Source organism: Talpa europaea (assembly GCF_964194135.1).
Source record: "Talpa europaea genome assembly, chromosome: 5".
Classification (NCBI taxonomy): domain Eukaryota; kingdom Metazoa; phylum Chordata; class Mammalia; order Eulipotyphla; family Talpidae; genus Talpa; species Talpa europaea.
The window spans coordinates 43,800,052-43,821,199 of NC_140071.1; the positions used below are offsets into that span (position 1 = coordinate 43,800,052).

Here is a 21,148-nt window from a genome sequence, read left to right on the forward strand (position 1 = left end):
CGCAACAGTCCTCACTGGGATGGTGGTGGGGCTGTTGTTAGGCTGCCAGCCCGATTCCACCAGCGACACAATCCTCAGGAGAGTGGCTGGTAAAAGTGTCTTCACTATCTCAATTCCACAGCTAATCAGAGAGGACTATTTGGGTTATAAAACCATTACACGCCAAGATTTATGTCCCTGTAGGATCTAGTAAACAGTCAGTGCCTATTAAATGTTCACTATTAATATAGCCTTTTCACTAAAAGAGAAGGGAATCAGTGAAACCACAACCCTAGCATGCTAATTAATTCTCTGTGTGAAAAGAAGTGCTAATCTCCATTTTAAAGCATCAATCATGGAAAATAAACTGAAATGTGACCAGATTTTAAAATGCTACTTGTTCTAAAATCAGATGTAAATGAAAGCTTCTAGGATTCTGTAAGAGGCGATTATATGGAGCTAAGAAACCCCATTTAAACTCAATCTTCTAGGAAACTTTAAAATACTTTTTTCCAGTTTGAAACTGTTCCCTAATATCACCCTTCATATGCTTTCCTTGTCTAAGAAGCTTTGCTCTATAAAAATTTCTCCCAATTTTTAAGTGAAATATTACAGAATTTCCCAGAAGCATTAGCGACGGTTCCTTAGCAACTGTTGATATGTCTCAAAACAACCTGAGATGATCTTCTCTGAGACATGTAGTCTCTCCCTCTCTCTGCTAACAGAATTCCACAATATGGCACAAAAGATTCGTGTGGCTAAAAATAGCCTCCGACACACATTTTTAAAGTTGATGGAGTCTTAATGATTTAAGTCTTCCATATCACAGCGTTGGGTAGGTGCGTCTCAACAACAGTATATCAAAGGGTTCCATGCAGAGAGATTTTAGAATCTTTTTCTTTTTTAATCACACCATTAACACTCTTGACATTTCAGAAATAATGTTTATCGATTTTGGTGTTAGCACTCCCATAAATTAAGTGATGTAATGGACGGGATTATTGTGGTACCATAAAGAATGTGTCATTCAGATTGTTAACTACATATTAGAAAAAGCACACACTCTGTATTCATGTAAAAATAGCCCTGGATCTGGATAGTAAATAGGAGGTGTAGGAAACTGACATATTTCAGTGATGATGTGTCTGTATCCTCCACTCTCTCCCGGCTGTTATACCAAAAGCCACTGAATTTGTTTAATAAAAGCAAGCTATAGTAGACCGCATTACACACACACACACACGTACATGCACACACACACAACCCAAAGATGAAAATATGATATGTGAATTTAAGGTTTTTCACCCCAAAAGAGTCATTATAATGAAAAGTATTAGTAATGAGAATATTTAGAACTTGTCACAGAAAAGAACCACATGGTGCAGATAGCAGAACAGTCCCTAATAATCTATGGGACTATCAGCTTCCACAAGGAATTTGCCTTGCTATACTAAAAGAAGAGTCAAAATCCAATGCAAATACAAATCTGTGATTATGGTCCTGGATAGGGATAGATTAAAAGTGGAAATAGTGACATCATCATGTAATGACAAATTAAAAGAATTTGAGTTTGTGTGTGTGCCTGTGTGTGTTAGAACAGATGTGGGATAAGCATTGTACCTACACCTTATAGGGTTATTATGAGGAGTAAATGAGTTAATGCATACAAATAACACAGCACGTGGCACATAGCAAATGCTAAATAAATGTTAGCTGCGATCATCACCATCATTATCACCATCACTTCCTCCACATTACATAGAAGGGCAGAGTTTTCAGGGAAGTTAGGAAACTTACTCCATGTCACACAGTTATCAAGGATCTCGACAGAGACTGCTTCCTGTCTAATTGCAAAGCCCCTGACCTTTCTGATTTCACTAACAAATCTAAATATTCTTACAGAAGTTGTAATCATTTTCCGTCATTTTACTTTTCAAGTAAAAACAGAATGTTGCTGCTATTACCATCTTCATTCTTATAGTTGCAAACTCAAATAAATCTAATGAAAACTCCTAATAGCATTAGTTTCATTGGCTAAGCAGATTAGAATGAACTATCGCTAGGCTAAGACATTTCCTGGTCATAGAGCAAGTATCTAGAAGTGGCTTTTGCTGAAGTGTTGCCAGTCTGCCATTGATCTCCCATCCCATACATGTCTAATTAGCATTCTTGAAACCACACATGTTGCTGAGGTGACTAACTTGATTATGATATTTTAAAACAATAACATTACTGTGGCTACAATGAATAATTTTTCCATATGAGAACATCGAAATCCATTTATTAATACTCCATCAAATAAGTCTGGATATAAATTAATAATATGTGTCTGTGTTCTGGTTTGGATATGAGAAAGGAAAGTTACTTGAAAACAAAAGGGCAGAAGATTTATTTTTAGCACAGGATATACTTAGAGTTAATAGTCCTAAGCCAGTATGGCTCAGGGCCAGAGCAAAATTCACTAATTTGAATCTCTTTTTGTTGCCCTTCCTCTTTACTCTCAAACAGACAAGCTAATAAGCAGTGGGGACATATCTGGGATCTACAGAATATTTCTGCAGTTTCTATTTTCTAAATCATCAAGCTGTTCTTTAGTTTTATAGAGCAGTTTTTCAATTGTCGAGGATCTTTCTGCAGAAAGGCAATTTGATTTCTATCCTTGGCTTTTCGATTTTACATTCCATCATCACTAAACATTGATTAAGCCTGCTGCAATACACTCCCTTGTATTTGGGTCTTTGAATTCCCAGAAGGTCATTATCTATTACAATGTAACAATCTGGAAATACTTTTAAGATATGGCCAAAGCAGGTAACTGTATTTGTCCCTATTACCCTTCTGTTGTTGTTCTGGGGAAAAAAATGCACTGATATTTCTTAACAAATATGACATTTAATTCAAATGGTTTTTTTTTGAAAGATATATGAAAATTAGTATTCTCTTTCTGAGAATGTCATCATTAAAAAAGCTTCAAGGTCTGGTAGGCAGGGTCAAAAATGGCTCAATAATCCTTTTTTTCTGATATTCATTTCCTGTGAAACCTCTTCTCCCTGCATGAGTCTGAACCCATGACATTCTACTAAGGAAGAGAAGATGGCCAGGGATGGGGTGTTGCTTCTCTGATCAGGTTACGTAAGGCTGTGACTTCTACTGTACCAGCACTCTCTCTCACGTTGACCCTTTTTCTTGCCCTCTCAATTCCTTCCTCTAATGGAGACCATCAGTCACGTGGTGAGATGCCCACTGGCTAGGAACCGAGAGAGGCCTCAGTTCAACAACCCATGAAGAACCAATTTCTGCCAACTGTCCCATGAGTCAGCTAGAATGTAGATCCTTCTCAGTCGAGCCTTGGGATGCCAGCACCTATAGTCACCCACAGAACCTATATTCTTGGCCCATGGAAAACGGAAGGTAATAAATGTTCTAAGTCACTAAGTTTGGGGGTAATTTGTTATATAACAGCAAATAACAAATTAAAGTTCTAATTTACATAATGTCAACTTTCATACTATGTGGTAAATATTTAATATGAACCTCTTATGTGCCAGGCACCTCTTATGGTTAGGCTCTGGGAAAACTGTGGTGAATGAATCACACTTGTCCTTCCCGTCTGGCCCCAGGAGAATTGTGCCTTTTCCTGTGCATTGGAGTCCCCACAGAAACTCTGATGAGTTTTGCTGCCATTTTCAAGAGAGCCCCCTGAAGAGATACACTCAGTTATAGAAAACCTTGGTAAGATAGAGCCTGGTTAGCACAACCATCCTTGGCTCCAAGGGGCTTCGTCGCAGGTACAAGAACCTTGGTATGTGTAGAAAGTGACACTTAATTACTTGGATTCTTTTACACATGAAGGATAAGAACAAGCCTTGAATAAATTTTTCTCATATTAAAAAAAAAACAAAACTTATCCCATTAGTCTAATCATAATAGTAATTATAATTGGAACTCAATTATAATTGTTGCAACAACAATGCTACTGCAAATCTTTTGTAAATTAGTAGTCTTCATCTGTGTCTCTTAAATTATTCCTATTAAGCTTACAAAATATCATACATTTAGCTCATTATCATGCCTATTTTTTGTTCCAGTTTTAACTATCAAAACGTCAACTATATTTACACTACCTTCAGATTTTGTAGCATATTCTCTTGGTGGCATCTGTATTTTTGAAGATCAGTAATATATTTAGAACATCTAATGCCATTCATATTCAAATATCTGCAGGTTATGAAGCAGCATTCATAACAATACGGAAATCTGTAGGTATAGGTAGATAGATATTTTACTCTTTCAACGTATAGCTGTAAAATTAGGCCAGTGAATAGATTAGGGGTGACAGTGAGGCAGAACCATATAAACAAAACTAGAAATCAATGCCAAATGATTGGGATCCAATTACTTCAAAAGTTATTTAAAAGATTGTATCTGTAAGCCCAACTCTGGCTTGAACAATTCAGAAAGAATGTATCAACAGACCAGTGAGAATAAGCAGAGATGGGGGGAAATGGAATTGAGAGAGATTTAGACAGTGCTCATGTAGCACCATCTAGTACAGAGAATACTGAGAGCACCTACCCATGTGAGTCCTCCAGGTTGACCACTGGAGGTAATGCTGAGCACAGAACACACAGGCCCTGCTCTCACAAACCCTACATTCCCATAGACCAAGTGACAAAGAGATAAGTCTAACTGACAGGAGTGTGCATGGTGAAGTTGCTACCACTACCCAGGATAGATGCTACCTTTAAAATCATCTTACTCTTCTAAGTGGGCTTCTAAATTCCCCAGAAAATACTCAGTTCTCTGCCCTGGATCCTAAGCCCACTTCTTTCTCAAGGGTGTGACTCCTGCGGCTCTCCTTTTGCATCATTACGGCTCCCTCCACAGACCCTGCCCATGACTATGCAAGCACCTTTATCAACTATCCTGGGGAACCTTCCCTTCAAAGATCATGAACAAATATTTCACTTCACAAAGTCAAACTATCACTATTTGCAGATGATATGATAATATACATAGAGAACCCAAAAACTCCACAGAAAAACTAATTCAACTAATCAATCAGTTCAGTAAAGTGGCAGGATACAAAATCAACATGCAAAAGTCAGTAGCCTTCCTATACACAAACAATAAATCTGAAGAAGAAGAAATCAAAAAACCATCCCTTTTATTATTGAAACAAAAAAAATCAAATACTTGGGAATAAATCTAACAAAAGAGGTAAAGGACCTATACAAAGAAAACTATAAAACACTGTTAAAAGAAATAGAAGAAGACACATGGAAAGACATCCCCTGCTCATGGATTGGAAGAATAAACATTATTAAAATGGCCATCCTACCAAAAGCAATATACAGATTCGATGCTATTCCAATCAAAATTTCAATGTCATTCTTCAAAGAAATAGAACAATTATTGATGAAATTCAAATTGAATCACCAAAAACCCCAAATAGCCAAAGCTCTCCTGAAAAAAAAAAGAAGGGAATGGAGGCATCACACTCCCAGACTTCAAACTATACTACAAAGCCATAATCATCAAAACTGCATGGTATTAGAACAAGAACAGACACACAGACCAATGGAATCGAATAGAAAAGCCAGAAATAAACCCACGGATTTATGGTCAACTAATCTTTGACAAAGGAGCAAAGAACATGCATTGGAGCAAAGAAAGTTTGTTCAATAAATGGTGCTGGGAAAACTGGGTCGCTACCTGCAAAAGAATGAAGCTTGACTACTACCTAACACCATGCACAAAAACCAACTCCAAATGCATCAAAGAACTGGACATAAGACCTGAAACCATAAAATACACAGAAGGAAATATAGGCGAAACATTACATGATCTGCACCTCAAAGACATCTTTACAGACACATCACCCAAAGCAGTGATTGTGAAGGCAAAGACAAACAGCTGGGACTACATCAAATTAAAGAGCTTCTGCAAAGCAAAAGAGACAATAACTAAAACAAAGAGAAACCCCACCGACTGGGAGAACATTTTTGCACACAACACTAATGATAAAGGACTGATCACCAAAATCTACAAAGAGCTGATGAGACTCAACAAAAACAAAGAAAATAATCCAGTCAAAAAATGGGCAGAAGAGCAAAAAGAAACTTCCCTGAAGAGGAAATGCAAATGGCCAACAGGCATATGAAAAAATGTTCAACATCACTTGTAATCAGGGAAATGCAAATCAAAACTACCATGAGATACCATCTTACACCAGTGAGAATGGCACACATTAAAAAAACTAGCAACAACAAATGTTGGCGAGGATGTGGAGAAAAAGGAACTCTCCTGCACTTTTGGTGAGAGTGCAAACTGGTCCAACCACTATGGAGAGCTGTGTGGAGATTTCTTGACCTACAAAACATAGAACTTCCATATGATCCAGCAATTCCACTCCTAGATATTTACCCAAAGGACACAGAAACATCAATTCCAAAGAGCACTTGCACCCCTATGTTTATAGCAGCACTGTTCACAATAGCTAAGCTTTGGAAACAACCCAAATGCCCAAAAATAGATGACTGGATCAAGAAGATGTGGTACATATACACCATGGAATATTACTCAGTATTCAAGAAAGATAAACACATGCCATTTGCAGCAACATGGATGGCGCTGGAAGGGATCATGCTCAGCGAAATAAGCCAGAAAGAAAAAGAAAAATACCGGATGTTCTCACTCATAGCAGGAATCTAGAAAACTTAAATAAGGGACCAGGAAAAAGAATAACTATAAGAAAGAAAATATCCAAATCAACAAACAACTATGAACCACAGACACTCTATGGGGGGGGTTGAGGGCAGGGAAAGGAGGGCTTGGGGTCAAAATAAGGGGGTTGTAATTGTATGGGGAATATAAAAATAAAATTAAAAAAAACCCTTATTACTACAAAAAAAAACCCCAAAACAAATATTTCACTTCACAGACAGGTACAAACAAGCACATTTGAAAGGATACTGAAGCCTACTCATATGAAGATTCATGCAAATTAAAACTATACTGAAATGCCATTTATATGCTAATGCCATATTAACAAAGACATAAAAGTTTTGAAACAAGATGAATTAAAAAGGGTGGGGGAAAAGGGCATTTTTTTTTTATTGAGGTAACACATTATAACATATATAAGTTTCAGATATCCATCACTGATAATCAACATGTGTATATACCACCTTAAGGTCACTGCTAAAAGTCCAAATCTCTCCTTCACCAAAAAGGGATATTTTCATACTGTGCTATTGGGAAGAAATAGGGATGACTTTGATGGAATATGATTTGATAATAACTAGATAAACTACTAAACTCCATTTCTTAAGTTCACCCTGTGTTAGACCTATAATTATGTATTGGAATTCCCCCCAGGATTTTGTAGAACTCATATGTCTACATATTCTTTCTAAGTGGTTCTATCCAGTTCCATGATTTTAAGTACCTTTTATAGGTCAGTGACTCTAAAGTTAAACCTTCAACTTAGAGACTCCTATACAAGTTTATCTAAAGAGCCTATTGATAGTTTGATGGCATCTCAATGAAAGGTAACTCAAATTGGATTGATTTTTCTCTCCAAATCCACCCTCCCTCTCATCGAGTTTTTCTCATTTCAATACATGATTCTATGCTCCTCCAATTTCTTAGGCAACAAACTAGCAATATCTATGATTTCACTTAATCCTGAACTTTACACCTCTGTTTATTCCTTGATTTTATTCCATTTTCAACTTAACTTGAAAATACTGACTTTGCCTTTCACTCTCCAATTTTTCTATTTTATGTTGTTTTGGAAAGAGGCAGAGCCACTTTTCCCATGGGAACAGGAATAAAGGCAGTGTCCGGATAGAAATGTCCATTTGCTCATGCACTGGTGCTGAGATGAGGCAGCTTTCTCCTCATTTTATTTTCACTGTGAGGTATGAGAGAGGGGGAAGCAGGGGTCTGAATCATGAGAGGAAAGTAAGGAAATCATTCTGGGGGGAGCAGGAAAGTGAACTTACGAGAGGTTGGGATGACTTACCAGTTCTGAGTGTCCCCTTGATCTGAGGTTAACAGTTTGAAGTCTGCTTTGCCAACATGGTTGTGTGATATTTCTCCAGAGATGTTCAACTATCTGGATGTGGGCACAGTATGAGAGGGACGCGGGATAATAAAGAATTTGAAAGAGAATGATTATTGGCCTGCGCCATAATCACTGGGTATGGAAAGATGTAAGAATGCTAAGGGGTAGAGGTGGTGGTGATAAAAAAGGGATGAATAAATGGAATGAAGGACTCAGTGAAGTTGGGACATTGCTACAATAGATGTACCTGAGTATGAGAGTGACAGGAGTTCAGAGGAACTAGAACATGAGGGCAATAGTAAGGGGAGTTCACAGGAGGGCATGAGGGGATCGGGAGAGTAGGGGCTGCGCTTGCCCAGACTCAATGGTGCTAGGGGGTCATGAGCCTGAAAGGATAGTTTAAGAAGTGAGGAAAGAGAAGGTTTCAGGGGAAGCAAGATTCCTGTGGGAGAGTCAGGAGTTAGATGAAGTCAGTGACTAAAAGAAATAGTCAGTGGAAAGGTTGTGAATTTTGGAAATTTTAAGTAGAGAGACAGTGAAAAATACAAAATGGAGAGCAAAGTGGAGAGCAGAGTCAGTGGAAAGAAAGGGCAGAGTATGAACATGGGGACCCAGGAGAGGTTGGGTGAGTGGAGGATTTTCCACCGTGAACAAGGAACAATCCTGGACCTGTAGGTTATATGTGCAAAATAATAAAATCATAACAGTACAAGATATGAGGAAATTAGGCCGTTTCAAAAAATGTATACTATACAATAGTCCACAGGACAGTAAATTCCTGACAGATAATATTGCAACCGGTTCCCTTTGGACTTAAGATTTTAGAATCACATTGTATACTGTATAAAGAAGCCAGTTCAGTGTTTCACAACTGGGAGTTATTGTGCTGAAATTAAAACCCAGAAGTTTTCTTTATGATGATAAGCCTCCTTATCTTTACAGGAAAAACCTTAAATTCTAATTAAACTTCTAAATTAACCTAAATGGAAGCCCAGCTGATTTAATAGAATCCTAGAACTTCAAATTATAAGGAAACCTAGATGTCATCTAGTTCAACCAAACACATCCCAAAAGTAGGGAAAAAGAAAAAACTTGTGCATTAGCCCTCCACTCCTCCAACTCTTCAACTTCCTCACCATTTTTCAGGATATATCCTTTATTCTTATCCTGACCAAAATCTGACAGCCCTCCCCAATCCCCCATTTCCTGACTTTCCCTCACAGTCCTCTCAAATAGAAAATCAGTGCCTGGGGGTTTCTCCGGTGGTGCAAGGGGTTAAGACGCAGCACTATGAAGCTATCTGCAGCCACTATCTGCAGCCACTACAGCATGAGTTCAATCCCCAGCCAGGAAGGTGACCCACATGGTGCAGCAGACCTCTCGCCCGCTGCTCCCCTTAGTAGTGTATGTCACTCAATCTGCCTGTTCTGCTCCCCACTCTGTCTCTGGTGAATCCTCTCACCCCCTCACACCTCTGGCCTGTACCCTAGCTCTTGTATGCATAAATAAATAAATCTTTAAAAAGAAAATCAGTGTTGGGCCTCCCCGGTGGCGCAGCGGTTGAGCGCTGGGTTGCGAAGCTGCCCGCGGCCTCTGCGGCGCCGGTTCGATCCCCGGCTGCTCTCCGGCCACCGGAGGAGGGTCCCGCATGGCGCGCAGACCTCTCCTGCCGCCCACTGCTCCCCTCAGCAGTGTACTTCGGTCCTTCTGCCTGCTCTGCTCCCTGCTCTGGCTCTGGGGAATTCTCTCACCCTCCCGCGCTTCTGACTGTACCCAGTGCTTGTATAAACAAAACAAACAAAACAAACAAATAAATAAAGAAAGAAAAACATGCCTCTATAAAAAAAAAAAAAAAAAAAAAGAAAATCAGTGCCTGGAAGTGGGGTAAGGTGATTCCTCCCACAGCCAATCCCAAACAGCTTCCCCATTCAAATGCTCTGGTTCAAATGAATCATGGCTAGAATGGACCATACGAATTAGGGAAGCTGGAAAAATATTTTAATGACATATTTGAAGGGTTTGGAGAGTTACAAAGACATGGGATTACAGAGCAAAGAATAAGGAAAGGAAGTTCAGTAGAGTGAGCCTGGCTGCAAAGAGCTGCCTTTTTTGTTGTGATTGTGATTCTGCAAATTCAGGGTCTACCAAGGAAGAGAGGCCTTCGTAAGCACATGACGATTTTGGATGGGGTTCAGAGAGACTACTCTTTAAAAGTAAGGGTATCGGAAACAGATCGGCCCTTTTAGCAACTAAAGCCCAGCTTCGAAACCTCAATCCCTAGCTGGGTAAATGTGATCAGAAATTGCTTGTGTCCCAGGCTAGCTTGCCTGCCTAAAGCAGAAATAAATCCTCTCAGGAGAAAAATAACATTTCACAGAGCCTTAAATTATCTCTGTAAAATTTTTATATGAGCAACATCTGTCCCCCAGTAAAAAGAACCTATTAAATATATATATGGAGAGACTTGAACAAAACCCAAGAGAAAAAAAGGACAATAGAAACTTCCTACATGATCCAGATAAAGAAGTTAGCGAATATGAACTTCAGATTTCAATTCGTATGTTCTAGACAAAATTGAACATTTTGGTAAGGAACCAGGATGTTTTTAATGAACTAAGTAAAAAAATACTGGACCTAAAAACATTATAACTTAAATTTATAACTGAAAGGTTTTCTAAGCAGAATTACATAAAAACTGGGAAAAAAAGTTCAGAAAAAAAGAAATCCAATAAGATGGCGGCCGGGCGGCCGGGCGGCCGGCTCCAGACCCAAGAAAACGTGTGGAGTGGGCTGCTGCCTCCTGGCCTGAGCGAACATGACGCTGAGTTGAATTCTGAAGATGAAGCCACACTGGAGAACTCTGGGCTTAACTTACAGGGCGATAAAGGAGAGGGGCGCATTACAAAAGCAGGCTTCGCAGCGTCCCCTAGAGATGGCCCCAAACTGAAGTGGAAGCAAATGTAAATTCTTATGAAGAATGTCCTTCTGGAATTCCCTTAAATATGTGGAATACATTTCAAGAGTTGCATAAAAGACACTCTGAACAGAAAACCTCAACTTCAAGATCCAAAGGGAGAAAAAGAAAACGCTCCAAAAAAGGTAGCTTGAAGGATGAAGAAGAATCTCAGAGTGCACAGACCTCAAGTGAAACCCAGTGGAAGGAACTTACTCAGTATTTTGGAATTAATGATAGGTTTGATCCCTCTGTTAAAAAGAAAAAAGTTGAGAAGTCCAGCCTGGAGAAGAGCGTTGACCAGGCAGTGGGTGAGTGGGACATCGAGAAGGCTGAGGAGCACAGCGACCAGCTGGCCACGCGCGAGCTTGGTGTAAAAATTGCCAAAGCGGTTGCCTGCCACAACTTTTTTTTTTTTTTTTTTTTTTGGTGGGACCCTCGCCAGTGGCCGGGGATCGAACTGGCGCTGCAGAGGCTGCGGGCAGCCTCGCAACCCATCGCTCAACCACTGCACCACCAGGGGAGATCCAACCTGCCACAACTTTGTAAAAGGCAAAAGGACGCTGAAAATTCACAGGTTGCAAGAAAAAAGAAGAAACTTGCTTGGGGGTTTGAAGCAAAGAAGAGATGGGAGACCAAAAGCAACATGGGGTACATGTGACTGCAGAGTCTTGCCCACGTTTGCGTCTCTGCTCAAGCTTTGATTGGGGTCTTCAGTTGCCCTGTTTACTGAAAAGATATTCCTGCGTCTGTGAAATACATCAGGAAATTGATAGAAGTAGAAAAAATAAGCATAAAATTTAAGAGTTGATTATCAAATCTTTTCAGTTCTTTCTAGAGTCCATCCTATTGAAGTGAATGAAAAGGCACGTTCTGTTACTCATACGCAAAATCTAAGCAGACATACAGGAAAGGAAGATAAGATTTTATTTATTTATATAGGCCTCGGTACAAATCCGTTTCACTTCCCATCCGTATAGTGTAGCATAGCCAATGCGTTCCTTGTACCTTCTTATCTGTGCTCGTGCGCTGCACTTCTGGAATTGTGTTTTTAAGATTGGCATTTGTTTATAATGGATTAGTTATAAGTACAGCAAAGTCTCAGTTGATACCATCTTTACAAATGACTTTAATTATCTTAATGTTATAATAGTAATTATTGGTTTTTTAATGGAGGCAGTTACAAAGTCAAGCAATTGATTAAGTTTTGTGTACCTTCAGAGAAAACATTTCAATAATAAAATATATATATTAAAAAAAAAAGAAATCCAGAATGAAGCACATAGAAACAGAAGTGGGGGTGGGGGTGGGAGAGAAGCATATAAAAGACATATGAAATAAATAAAGAATTCTTTTGGTGTCACCAAAAGAGTATATAGAGAACATGGGATAGAAGCAAAATAAATAAAGAGAAAAATAGTCAAGAATTAAAAAAAAAATCAATCCACAGATTCAAAGAAAACTATGAATCTCAATGAATATACACAGGGACTACAACACATAGACATATTTTTAAAAAATACTGAAAAGCCAAGATATTAATCCTGAAATTAGTCAAAGGAAAAAAGATTATCTTCTCCCAAAAGCCATAATTATACTGATAGCTGAGTAGTGTCATATCTATTGAAGAAAAAAAATATTCATTTAAAAAAAATGTTCCTGTGAAGAAACTCCAGATGCAGATGACTTCAATGATGAATTCTCCCAAACATTTCAAGAATAACACCAATACATTAACTGCTCCAGAGAATAGAAGATCCCTTTCCAATCCAGTTTATAGAGACAACATATGCTTGATGTCTAAAACTGACAAGGACATTACAAGAAAAAAAATATTCTTATGAATATGAATAAAAATGTCCTAAAATATATTAGCAAACTAAATCCAGAAAGCCATTAAAAATATAGTGTTTTACAATCAAGTTGTAAGTTGTTCTCAGGAATGCAAAGTTGGCTTAACATTTGAGAATCAATTGATATACTTAACTCTATTAAGAGAAAAAAATCATTTGATCATCTTAAAAGATGAAGATAAAGCATATAATTAAAATAAATCTCAAAACACTAAGTAAACTAGAAATTGGAGGAAACTTCCTATATCAGATAAAGAATACCTACAGTAAAACTTAATACAAGCCTCACACTTAAAATATTAAAGTTTTCCTTCTGAAATTGGGAATGAGATGCCCATATTTCCACATCCATTCAACAATGTACTGCAGGCTCTAGACAAAGGAAGAAGCTAATAACAAAACATGTCAAATCTGTAGGTAGGAAAGTAATGTTAAAATCTGGACTAAATTAATAGAGGGATATACCATATTCATAAACTGGAAGAGTCAATATTGTAAAAATTTCCATTCTCTGCAGATTGATCTCTAGATATAATTTGTAACCAGAGTCTCAGCATAATATAGAAATTAACAAGCTGCTCTTAAATTTTAAATATTTCTACACATATGTGGAACTTAATATAACAAAGATGCTAGAGCAATGTGGAAAGGACAATCTTTTTAATAAATGGTGCTGTGCCAACTGATACCCATATGGGGGAAAAATGAAATTGAACCCCTTACCATAAATAAAACCAGCTTCCAGTGTTTATTCCACAAAATAATTTGATAAAACAAAATTATGAAGAATCCAGATAACAAAGCTGCTCAGTATAACAACTAATAGCTATATGTGGGTATATAAATTTAATAAAATTAAATAAAATTTAAAATTCAGTTCCTTAGTCACACTAGCCAGATTTTCAAGACTTGACAGAACACGCAGCCAGTGACTACCTCTGAATGGTACAGATATAAACATTTGTGTCTTTGCAAAAAGTTCTACTGCAAAAATTTCTTCATGACCTTGGGGAAGACAATTACATCAGACAGGCTACAAAAAGTATGAATATAGAGGAAAAGATTAATAAATTAGACTAAAACCAAGAACTCTGGTTATCAAAATACACCAGTAATGAAATCAAAGGTCAGGCTACCACATAGGAGAAACTATTTTATACATATATATATATATATAAAACTATTTTGTGTGTGTGTGTGTATATATATATATATATATATATATAGCCACCAAGAAACTCATACCCCAAATATATGAAATCATCTATACATCAGTAAGAATAAGAGAGACAATCCAATAGAAAAAACTGGCAGTATACTTGAACAGGTGATTCATAATATAATATATCAATCTCATTAATCATCAAAGAAATAAAATTTAAATGATGATGAAATATAAAAACACATCCACCGGAATGTCTAAATTTAAATAGATGACAATATCAATTAATAATCACAATATGGAACAACTAAAACTCATGCTGCTGAAAGGAATTATATATTGATCCAATAGTTTTGGAAAACTAAAATTGAACATATGTATACCTTATGATCCAGCAATTCTAATCTTGGTATACACTCAAAAGAAATGCATCAAAAAGCAAGATCCTAAAAGATCATAATTGGGAGTGGAGTGGAGATCAGCTTGGGTGTGGAGGAGAACTGATAGGTCCATCAACTGTAGAAAGATAAAAGGATCAATTGTGGAATAGTCATATCATGAAATTAGGTACTCACCAGCAGTAAAAATAAATGCCTGCTACATGTGGCAACATGGAAGATCTCACCAGCATAATATTTTCCTTAAGTAGCCAGAATTAAAAGACTACACAGAAAGTATATGATTCCATTTATTTAGACTTCAGAAAACAGGGAAAATGAATTTAAGATTTTAGAAATTCAATAATGGTTTCATTTATAGAGATTGGAGAAAAAAATGATTAGGAGTCAGTATAAGGTAGGGACTTCTGAGATTTTGGAAATGTATTTACTGACTAATGGTGGCTATATATATAGAATCAGTATTTAGTAACTAATGATTCGTAAATTTCTGATTTGTGTACTTTTGTTTATGTATGTTACACTTTAGTAAAATATTTTTAAAAATCAGCTCCTTTGATGCACATACCATCTGGCCCTAGTATCATTTATCCCCTCCTCACTGCTGTTATTATTTACTAATCTCCCTTTGCTAAGATTTTGGTATTTGATTCATAGTCTCAAGTCCCATGATCATCCAAAGTGCCTTTTCCACCCATATGGATGGCCCATGCAATGCCATGACCTCTCTTTCTTGAGGTCCACTTTAAGTAAGCACGCTGACTGCCATGCTGAAGAACTGATCAATACTCAGAGTCACTCTCTAAAGCCATTCTCAGGCTGAAATAGCCTATCTTTTCAGATCTCTTAGACAACTGTTTACAAGATTTCAGGTCCTTGACTTTATGGAAGATCTCTAGATTACATTTTCTATGACCATACCTCTTCTCTTCTTTATTAAACTTAGAATCTATTGTTTGTCACTCGAATCATTTTCTTACCAGTAGTTTCAAGTTCCTTGTTTATTGTCTCTCCATCTTAGCAACTGGCAAAAATCTCAACTTTGGCTGATTCTAGTTGGCACTTCATTCAGATTGCCAAGCACTGCTTAAGAAGATCACATAACTTGGCATTACTCAAGTGGCCTCTTGATGCTTCCTGCTTGTCTTGACATATTTCTCTAATCTCCTCTTCCATCCCCCTGGAAGAAAGTCAACTCTTCTCCATTCTTTCTAATGTTCTGAAATCCCTTTTAGGGAACAAATGGGTTTGCTTCCAACTTTATAGAAAAAAATAGAAACCATAAAATACCCTTTCCGCCAAACTAAAAATACATCTGAATCTATAACCATATTTTGTTCTCTGTAACTTCTGTTATAATGGAAGAAACGATCTCATGTCTCTTTACCACCCCACATTTTCTGGAACTTTGTTCCTTCAACTCTCTCCTCCCTGGATCATCCCTCTCTACTGGCTTTTTTCTATTAGTTTTTAAAACACTAAAATTCTTTCCATCTTAAAAAGTAACATATCAGTGTTAATGAAAAAAATAATTCTCTGCAAGAATTATCCTATTTTTCTTTCACAATTCTTTTTTTTTAAAGATTTATTTATTCATGCATACAAGAACCGGGGTACAGGCCAGATGCGCAGGAGGGTGAGAGGATCCACCAGACAGAGTGGGGAGCAGAACAGGAAGACTGAAATATACTGCTGAGGGGAGCAGCGGGCGGGACAGACAAGGTTTCCCGCGCCATGTGGGATTCTTGCGGGCTGGCCGAGATCGAACCCGTGCTGTCGAACCCCCGACAGCTTCACAGCTCTGCGTTCAACCTCCTGAGCCACCCAGGGAGGCCCTCTTTCACATTTCTTAATGACTCACATTCTAGTTGTTAAAACTTAGGAAATTTATTAATTAAAAAGAAAAAGTTTGAGATAATCCTTCACAAGTACAAAAGAACAAAAGTCCTACCCAGAAATAAATGCAGTTTGAATGTTTTGAGAAAAATCAGTAAATACTCATCCAGAAAAAACTGTTTGCTTAAATTAAGTGAAACTGGATTTAACTAAGGTTTATCTTGTTTTTTTTTGTTTTTTTTTTTTTTTTTTTTTGTAATGCTAGAAATCATCCATTATGCCCACTCAAAAATTCAACATTTTTACCAGGTTTTTTCTAAAAAGAACTCAACATTATCATTTAGAATTGAAAAATCCCTGTGGCTGAGTTAGATGATCAGAGAAATCTGTCTTTTTTTTTTTTTTTTTTTTTTTTTTGTGGGACCCTCTCTGGCGGCCGGGGATCGAACTGGCACTTGCAGAGGCTGCGGGCAGCCTCGCAGCCCAGCGCTCAACCACTGCGCCACCAGGGGAGGCCCAGAAATCTGTCTGTTTTTAACTGAAACATTTGCAGGAAAAAATAAGGTGAGATTAGCTACATAATGTACCTGTGTAAGAGCTGCATGTACACAAGTACCTGGAAATGTTCAGGGCACCTCACATTCCTTACCTGAAGTTAAATGTCAATGATCATATTAACCATCAAGTAATACTTCCACTGACAAAACTAGGATGTTTGGTCTTTAGAAAAGCCAATGAGAAAAGTCAAGCAAAAGAGCAATTAAATAAAGTTTCAAGCAAGTCCCCAAATCTCCAAATAGTACTAGAGACTATTCTAGTACTGCTGCCTTCTGGGAATTTTTTTTTTTCAATTAAAATACAACAGCTGCCTGTCCTTAGATTGCTGTAAAACCTCTTAGCCCATGGATTCAGAACAATAACCATTTAGACTATGGATACAGGTTGTGGAATCTCTGCTTTGGGAGTGAATTTAAAGTTAAGGTCAAAACCAGAGAAAATACAAAGCAACTGTGCATCCTTAAACTAGTCTACACTTTGGTTTATTTTGCTCACCTATATGTGATCTAGTATTACTTAGAATCCTGAGGAGGAAAAAAATTTCGAACTGGGGAAGTGAAATGAAAACCCCAAGGGCTTTCACTGCATTTCCAGTTGAATCCCCTTAATCAACCTTCCCCAGCTCTAATCCCACCCCCCTGTCTCCCAAGTTCTCTCATTTTTTTCTCTTGAAAATATGTGAAGGCATCTCCTTTCTATGGCATCATGGCCTGAGGAGAATTAACCAAGACCTGGAGAGAATATTCATAGATCAAGAAATGCATTTTATTTCCTGCAAAACACCCACCGTTTTCAGGGCACTTGGGCTCAACTGAGGTCAGTCACCTGAACTCCTGAAAGGTAATTTGGTGTAGGTTCAGAAATCATTGTATCTATAGAGACTGACAGACAGACAGACATAAAGGGGTCCCTAAAATTTCTAAGCCATCGTCTGGTAAGTCACCACTGTCCTTAGGCAGACTGTTTTTTTTTTTTTTTTTAAGATTTATTTATTTATTTATAGAAGCACTGGGTACAGACAGAAGCACGGGAGGGTGAGAGAATTCACCAGAGTCAGAGCGGAGAGCAGAGCAGGCAGACTGACAAAGTACACTGCTGAGGGGAGCAGCGGGTGGCAGGAGAGGTCAGGCAGACTGGTTTAGAATACCTCCCATTTCAGTTAGTTAATGCTGTACCTCAGATTTCTTTAGTCTCTGCCCAAATCTGGTTTAAAAAAATTTGGGATGGTTGGATAGATTCTGCTAAACTGGGGATAGAATGTTGTTTGCAGGCAAGAACATAAGAATTTTCTTCTAGTAAAGAACCAAGACCAAGGTCAATGATGGCAAGAGTGAGCTGAGGGGTACATCAGGTAGACACTCTCAAGAACCAAAGTCCTGGGGCCAGAGGGGGTCAACGCTAGTGCTACAACAGCAAAGTGCCTGAAGCCAAGCAGGAAGGAGACAAAAGTGAGAGCAGACTTCACACAAGTAAGGAAGCAGCAGTCTTGGTGGTTCCCTGAGCTACCCTGGCACGTGTGCAGGCTGTCCAGCTTTACTAAAGCTCAAGTGAGCTGAATTAGTTTAAAGGGTTGACGTTATTGGCAGCTGTGGAAACTTAAGATCTTTCATTTCCAAAGTTAACTGACTATATTTTTGATTCTAAGAGAGCTCTGGAACATACCCAGCAGACCAAAATTTGTCTCCAATAAAGTGCTAGGATGAAGAGCTAAATTCAAACACTCCATCAACTTCCCCTAGGCTATATTGTTATTAGAAGTTGCCATGGTTGGAAAGAATGAACTCTGAAATACCCTACACCATGGAATATAAGAACCATTTTTATTCAATCACTCCAAAAATTAACTTTTGTGGATGCACAGGTAGGTATGGCCACAATGATCCCAGTTAAGAACAAAAGAAATTTTTCCTGAGCAACCTGTCAGAGACAATGTGGTCTTATATATCCCTGATTTATCTCTCTCTAGAACGCAAATTGTCAAGAAACAGGGCAATGTTAGCTGTCTAGCTTTAACCAACATTCTCTTGAATTATATCTAGGCAATACGTCCTCTAGCTCAGATGTTTTCAAACAATTTAAAGCAGCAGAATATGTTCTGCAAATAAAATCTTACAAGGAAACCCCCCAACCAAAAAAAAAAAAAGAAACCAAAAGAAACTGATAGGGCCTCCATGGTGGCCCGGGTTGAGGACAGCACTATCGAGCTGTCGCCAGCCACTGCAGCATGAGTTGGATGCCCCGCCAGCCAGGGAGCAACCCACAAGGTGCAGCAGACCTCTCCTGTCTTGCCCACTGCTCCTCCCCTTAGCAGTGTGTTTCAGAACATCTGCCTGTTCTGCTCCCCATTCTGATGAATCCTCTCACCCCCCAGCACCTCTGGCTTGCACCCCAGTTCTTGTATGCATGAATAAATAAATCTTAAAAAAGAAAAAAAAGAAACTGATAGTTCAGTACTTTTATTGAAGTAAGGTGGAGAGCTCCAAGGACTATCTACTTGGCCACTTCCAAATACATCTCCTCAGTCATACACCCTAATACACACAAATAGCCCCAACACCCCTCCACACCGATTCATACATGGGCTTTCTTTGATCAGTGAGGGTAGGGTAAGGAGAAATGTCAGGCTTTTCTGCCCTCCCACCATCAGGATAGATGATGGATCCTTGCGGTCCTGAATGCATGCCTGATGTCGGGCACCTGGAATAAGGTAGATGGGCATAGGTAGATGGGATTCACCTGGGCTAAGACTGGACTTTTAAGGGCGGCATCAAGGAGAGGCCAGCAGAAGCCAAGAACAAACAGAAGCCGAGAGAAGAGGAGAAGCAGAGAGACGGTCGGAGAGCCCAGATAGAGTGAAGACTTGCTGGGGGCTTGGAGGCCTACCAGCCTTCTGGCCCCCCAGCATCCCTGCCTGCTGTGTACCTGGTAAATCCCAATAAAAACCTGAAAAGCCACTGAGGAATCTGATTCCTCCTTTACCCGGTCGCTGGATCAGAAAATCTGCACTGTGGCCAGTCCTGCCACTATATATGAAAGCCAGGTTAGTTGATAGAATAATTTTAGGTCATAGAGCACATGAAATGACAATTATCGCGGGCCTTCCTGGTGGCGCAAGGGGTTGGGCACCGCACTATGAAGCAATTCGCAGCCCCTGCAGCATGAGTTCGATCCCCGGCCGGCCAGGGAGCTGCCCGCATGGCACAGCAGACCTCTCCTGTCTCGCCTGCTGCTCGCCTCAGCAGTGTACTTCAGTCAGTCTGCCTGCTCTGTTCCCCACTCTGTCTCTGGTGAATCCTCTCATCCCCCACACCACTGGCCTGTACCCCAGCTCTTGTATGCATAAATAAATAAATCTTTAAAAAAAAAAGAAATGACAATGATCTGATTAACATTCAGTAGAAGAAAGACCTTTTTGAAGACTGCTTCCCCATGATCCACATCGGTAGCTATTTTGATCACCGGGCCAAACTTGTGTAAGTTATAATTTAATTCCCTTAAATCAAAGTCCAAGAGGAAACATTGCTCACATATTCAGGAGACAAGCACTATTGATCATTTAGCCTTCTCTGGTGGTGATAAAGACACTGACGTCAAACATGCCTGTGAAGAATGTGAATTAAATGTGGAAAATAATTGCATTTCGTTGATGATTTCTACCGATGAGATAGACTTCGGAGGATCGAAAGTGATCATTTTACAGGACCTTTGAATGGATGTTCTCTTTTAACAGCTGCTTGCAATTAATTTAATTGTATGATGACCGGCAAAGAGAGAGGTGAGGAGGAATACTTTAGAAAACTTTTAACTGGTTACAGAAGCAATCTGCTGAGGTCGGAGGTGTTGATCTCTGGTAAAGGCTCCCACTGACTGTATGTAACCACATCTAAGTTTGATAAAGCTGCTTAACTGTTCTGTGAGTGTGTGAGGAACAGGCCAGTGCATAAAAACTATTTAAATAAGGCTGGCAGGAAGCAGCATAATAGAGGAAGTTAGTTAGACATGTAAGCAATTTAACTCTTCTCACTGGCAAGTGGTTTAAAAAATTGACATCTATAGCATTCAATTCTAGATGTAGTAGAGAATATGTTGAGATAGAGCTTATCTCAATGGGAAACCAGCTACAGTGACAGGCCCACAGTATACAAGTATACACCATGGCGTGCCAGTGCTTGTGGCCAGGCTCAAAGAGATGATTCTAGCAGCCCAGAGAGTCTGCTCTTGTAGTGTTGGGCTATCCCTCCCATGATCTGTCAACCCCATACCATTAAAAACAACTCTTCAGGGCCTCCCCAGTGGCGCAGCATTTGAACACTGGGCTGCGAAGCTGCCTGCTGCCTC

General features: G+C 38.9%; 2 protein-coding genes across 5 annotated transcripts in view; one reads left to right on the forward strand and one right to left on the reverse strand.

Annotated features, from left to right (window-relative positions):
* ATG10 (autophagy related 10) overlaps positions 1–21,148 on the reverse strand; it is a gene marked incomplete at both ends in the record, with an annotated part of 191,628 nt that overhangs the window by 22,894 nt on the left and 147,586 nt on the right. The window lies entirely within an intron of this gene.
* Positions 10,784–11,664, forward strand: LOC311171192 (protein FAM204A-like; the record flags this gene model as incomplete). Its single annotated transcript, XM_084233863.1, is given in 3 exon segments — positions 10,784–10,991; positions 10,994–11,469; positions 11,524–11,664. Coding segments are annotated over 3 exon segments (825 nt in total).